At 37.9% G+C, this 6,000-nt stretch overlaps 1 protein-coding gene across 2 annotated transcripts in view; it reads right to left on the bottom strand.

Annotated features, from left to right (window-relative positions):
- Nucleotides 1-224: 224 nt before the first annotated feature.
- The window catches only part of LOC135472263 (ubiquitin carboxyl-terminal hydrolase-like), a 30,146-nt gene continuing 24,370 nt past the window's right edge, over nucleotides 225-6,000 (bottom strand). For both annotated transcript variants that reach the window (XM_064751678.1, XM_064751677.1), the window contains one exon: nucleotides 225-885. In XM_064751678.1, coding sequence (XP_064607748.1) covers nucleotides 799-885 — 87 coding nt within the window. In that variant the 3' untranslated portion in view covers nucleotides 225-798. The remainder of the gene's footprint in view (nucleotides 886-6,000) is intronic.

Here is a 6,000-nt window from a genome sequence, read left to right as displayed (position 1 = left end):
AAACAGAAACTTCAACACGTCATACCAACATTTGTGTAAACCATATATACAGATATAAGTACATGTAACTTCTACTTCCTTACAGGGAACAATGCAATGGATTTAGCTTTGGTCAAATATTATAATTAGGAAATTCACTGGGTTAAGTATAAAACCATAAAACTAAACACAAAATGCCTTCAACAGCCTAAAGGTGCACAAATCAATTAGAAATTCTTACAAAAATTTGATAAAATTGGAATTAACTAGATTTGACCAAACAACCCTAGAAACAATAAAAAAACAGTTTTAAGAATTCCCTTTAATTAAAACCGATTATAGTCATTAAATGTTCCATGTTAAACAATAATGTTTAATTTTATCAAACAATTATTTTCCTTAAAATCTTCTCGAAATACAAAGTCAGAAAACAAATGATGACCACTTCTGTATTGTTTGATTTCGTAAGGGTTACATTTTTTTTCAACTCAAATCTTTCTTACACCCTGGCTAATACTTATTTCTAAGAAATCAGACACACACCCTTTTTGCATGGGCCTAATTTAGTTAGAACTTACATCAAATACTGAAAGCTTTGACAACAGCTAATCACAGAAGCACAGTCAGCACCATTGATAAATTGGACGCATTTACTTTCCACTGAAAAAATGCAGATGCACAAGAGTTGTGTCCCTTGTTGATGTCACAGGTGGCGCTGTAGAATTAGCTCAGGGAAATGCCCATCAGTGAGGAAGTGTCATGCCCCATCTGGTCTGGTAAAGGAATGGTTTTAAGCAAGTGACCTCCCCTCTGCCGAAACTAGCCCTTCCTGACCAAGGCCATGAGGGTAAAGTTCAGTTCATCTGGGTCCCGCGCCATAAACTGCTTCACAACCGCCACTGCATCCTGATAATGAAACAACAAGACTTATAAACATACATTTGTTTCGTTATTTATTTGATTGGTGTTTTACGCAGCACTCAAAAATATTTCACTTATACCATGCCAGCAAGCATCATAATGGTAGGAAACTGGTCAGAGCCCAGAAGAAACCCATGACCATTTGCTGGAGACCATTTGTTTTGGTTTATTTATCTGATTACTGCTTAACACCTTACTCTGAATGTTATCACTTAAACAACGGTGGTCTGTTTTATGGATAGAAGTAAACCACCAACCTCTGGCAAGTTACTGACAAACTTTCTCATGTAAGACTCTATCCATATTTATTAAAAGCAGAATTATATTCATAGTAAATCAATTTATAACTTTCCAAACAATTATACAGAGAATCTCCTGGACACTTACAAGGAATTTAAGACTGTCAATATCATAATTATTTTATATTCTAAATGATGCTTGGACTGAATCCTACGGGAATTTACCACACTAGGTGTACGTAACTGTTTGTTATACAAAAATATCCCAGTTGAGGCAACACCTCAAGTTCTGTTTGCACATAAATGTACACACACCAGCACACACACACATCTATAGATGTACTTCCTTATCCTAGTTCATGTAAACTTAAAATATCAGAAATTTGATTTATGTACATATGTGGCAAAACTATACGTGATACCAGATTATAACAACACCGGAATAACCCAGCTTGTTAGTTCTGATGTATAGCTGCTGACCTGAAATGACCTGAACAGGAGGATTCTACAAAATCTGACATACAAGTCACAATAATTACTGCCTGACTATGACAGGAAATGTACTATAAATGTAGTTTTTTAACTCATTAACAAGGCGACTGGCAAAATTGTACACCTAATTTTAGACCTGAGTCAGAGAGAATACCAGACGAACTACCTGGTATGTACCAAAAAAGTACCAAATAACACTGTGCAATGCACTTAAAATCCCTCAGCTTTGAGCACATGTACAATGTAAAGAAAAGAACCAACTTAACTGTGGTTTGCAATAATGTGTAGATCTTCTTTGCGTGGGATTTAGAAAGTTGTGAAACATGAAGCAGGAGAATAGCTTTTAAGGATAACAACTTTTTTGTTTATTTCAGACTGCCATTGCAGCCTCTTATAAAAAATTTAACTTAAAGGACCATTATGACCTTGAAGAAAATGGTCAAGGTCGCTGAAAATCCTCATGACAAGATGTATGAGTGGTGTAAGTTTGGTGAACTTGGGCTAAACGGTTCTACAGACAGCCTTTCATAAAATTTATCTTCAAGGACCCCAATCAGCTTAAAGAATAAGGTCAAGGTCGATAAAGTATGGTGTAGGGTTGGTGAATTTGGCATAAACCATTTTGGAGATATCATGCTTGCAAGCCTATTCTAAAATTTAACCTAAATGACCTTGTCTTCCTCAAGACAGAGTGTAAGGTAGAGAACTTACTACACCAGACAGATAACTTTATATACCAGACACAGAAACTAACACAGCAGCCAGACAACTTTATATACCAGACACAGAAGCTAACACAGCAACCAGACGACTTTATATACCAGATACAGAGCCTAACACAGCAGCCTGACAATTTTATATACCAGATACAGAACCTAACACAGTAGCCAGATAACTTTATATACCAGACACAGAACCTAACACAGCAACTAAACAACTTTATATACTACAAATTAACACAACAGTCAAACAACTTTATGTATCAAATACAGAACCTAACACAGCAGCCAGACGACTTTATATACCAGATATAGAACCTAACACAGCAGCCAGGCGACTTTATATACCAGATACAGAGCCTAATACAGCAGCCAGACAACCTTATATACCAGATACAGAACCTAACACAGCAGCCAGACAACTTTATTTACCAGATACAGAACCTAACAGAGCAGCCAGACGACTTTATACCAGATGCTGAGCCTAACACAGCAGCCAGATAACTTTATATACCAGATACAGAACCTAACACAGCAGCCAGACAACTGTATATACCAGATACAGAACCTAACACAGCAGCCAGACAACTGTATATACCAGACACAGAACCTAACACAGCAGCCAGACAACTTTATATACCAAACACAGAAACCCAGCACACCAGTCAGACAGCTTTATATACCAGACAGAACCTAAGACCACAGCCAGACAACTGTATTATACCAGACACAGAAACTAAAAGCCAACATACCTACACATCAAAAGTAACATACTCAACCAAATCACCAACATATATGTACCACCTACAAAAGTAATATACCAGACCAAAAAGTCAGCATACAAACCTACCAAACTAATATACAGGTACTTGACCAGTAAGTCAATTACCAGCCAACCAATCTGATATGCAAGAAAAACAAGTCAACATATAACGCCAACCACCAGGTATACCAGACAACCAACCTGATATGCCAGAAAAAGAAGCCAACATACCACTCAAACAACCTGACATGCCAGACCAATATACCAATCAACTAAGCTGATATACCAGACAAAACAAGCCCACCTGCAGACCAGAAAAAAACAGTCTGACATAAACCTGCAATAAAGATAGAGTGAGTATCAACCATTTCTCTCTCTCTCTCCATGAATTAAACAACTCGTTATTACATGTGCATACAAATGCTGGTGTTTATCAGAAGTTTTAATTGGCAAATATTTGGAGATGATTTCTCTGACTGTTAAAAATCAAACCTTCTTTGTACAAAACAAATTATGATGAATATTGTACAAGAAATTTTCTCCCCATGATGTACATAAATATACATGTATATCATATGGATGGCTGGATAGCATGCAGGCACACAAATGTCCTTGAACATAATAATAGGGTACTGTGTATGCTGAGCAGCAGTGCAGTTAATTCTCCATGTTTGGAGGCCACACAGAAGCTAGGGTCTCCACTGACAGGCAGCGGACAGGTGGAAGCAACAGTCTTAAGGAGAGTCTTAGACTCGATCTACACTCACTGACCCATAATTTCTGCCCTCAAAATATTCCTATCATGAAAACGGGATAAAAGAACCCAACAAACCCAGCATGGGAATAAGATAGGATAACCTCTGTTGAGGATAATTCACTGCTGTCAACCAGATTTAATAGATTGTACAGGATTAATCTGACAAGGGGAGAAATAAAGCCTAACTGACGATGAATGACTGTTCTGAGGGGGATTCCTGGAGTTAGTGTCCTTGGTTGACTCCAGTGTAATTGTGACCTCTCTATCATCCAGCATATTACAGAATCAGGGTGAAGTATTGAGTTCAAACTGGCCAGTCAGCCATAGTGTCCCACAAGGGCAACCATATCCTGGTTTTACAGGCTGGATGAGAGACCTATAAGGCCTGTATAACATGATTAAGACCTCCCACACTAATTGCTTTACACCTTCTCCCACTGTCCTGCTTACTGGCCTCAGCTGGGTTCAGCTGCACTAATATTACATAATAGGCAGGCAGGATAATGATGACTGCCGAGGTCACTCAGTGCACTGTTTGCTTGACTTACCACATTACCACTATTAATCAGTCAATACAGTCCAGTCAGAATGCTGGGGAGATTCCTATAGACTCAGCTGATCGCAGTACACAACCCACTCAAGGGAATCGGGTCAGGCCTTGTTACTGTAGGGATACTTTGTACTCTTCAACAGTCTACCAGAAATGAGATCCTCATGCCACACAAACCCTAGGCTACTTATGTATCTCAGGACTAAAATAAGGCAAACTGCTGAACTGTTGATTTCCTCTGTGGTCTTGCATCATAACATGGTGCATGTGTGTAAGAGGAGTACTGACATAAGCCTAAATGTACACCAAACTGCTGGATAACTTAAAGAGTCACTGTACAACAAGATTTCCTAAATTGTCAACTACCTTTTTTTTCGGGGGTGTAGTCTCGGTATGAGAACATTGACTTTTACCACAAATATATAACACAAAAAATGCTAAGTTAGACAATCCAGAAGACAGATATTAATGGATCATAATCAGTATCCTAACAGAAACCGCCTCTGTACTTGGGTTACAGGTGCTCTAATCGCATGAACCACAACAGTATTAAATACATTAACAAGCAGACAGCATCAAACCAAATGATATAATGTTGATAATTTGGAAGTAATAAAATACCCTAGTGCGCACAACATGTCACAATAACCTGTTTATGTTTTCACACCTAAAAGAATTCAGATCACTCAGTACAGGCAAAAAATTATTCTATATTAAACATGAAAGCCACAAATTAAACATGCAGGCAAACAAGTATGTATTTATACCTGAAAACAGTTTGATAAAGAAACAATATACTGTCGCAATAAATAAAAAGGAATCTGGAGTGAGCTTAGGATGCACAACAACAATCAAATAAATGAAAATCATTATACTGACATGTGAGAAAGATATGCTTATTACATGTCTGCTATATGTACCGAATGTCTGCTATATGTACAGAATGTCTTCCAGAATGAAAAAAATGTGTGGACATTTCACTTGTGGAACTATACCAACACACCTTGACAACACCTGACACACAAGTGGATGACATCTTTATATGGAGGCCTCCGTGGCCGAGGGGGTTAGCACACCAGCGGGGCACAACCACCCACAAGCCTCTCACCAATACGGTCACTGTGGGTTCAAGTCCAGCTAATGCTGGCTTCCTCTCCGGCCTTAAGTGCAGATGGCCGTGTGTTTCCCCTGGGCTTTGCCCAGTTTGTTCCCACCATTGTATAAGTGAAATATTCTAGAGTATGGCAAAAAAAAAAAAAACCCTATCAAATAAATAAATAAATAAATAAATTTTTTTTATATAATTCAGATAAAAACTATACTGAAGCAAACATGTAACAACATTTGTGAGTGTTATTTAAGACAAGGCAAAATCCTCTTGTGGTCTGACGAGTGATAAACCTGTTTCCTTTAATAATCAACAGCTTTCAGTTCCAGTGGTTGATTATCAGTTTTCAAAGTGTGCCAGTATCCATGCAGGCAGGTTTATTTTCGTCAAAGTAAACATTTTGATCTACATTTCACTTATTATGCATGGCCAACTATTATCCATTTGACAAACAACTCCGTGATATCGCCTA

The sequence above is a fragment of the Liolophura sinensis genome, chromosome 8 (assembly GCF_032854445.1).
Source record: "Liolophura sinensis isolate JHLJ2023 chromosome 8, CUHK_Ljap_v2, whole genome shotgun sequence".
Classification (NCBI taxonomy): Eukaryota; Metazoa; Mollusca; class Polyplacophora; order Chitonida; family Chitonidae; genus Liolophura; species Liolophura sinensis.
This window is presented reverse-complemented; position numbering and strand designations above follow the sequence as displayed.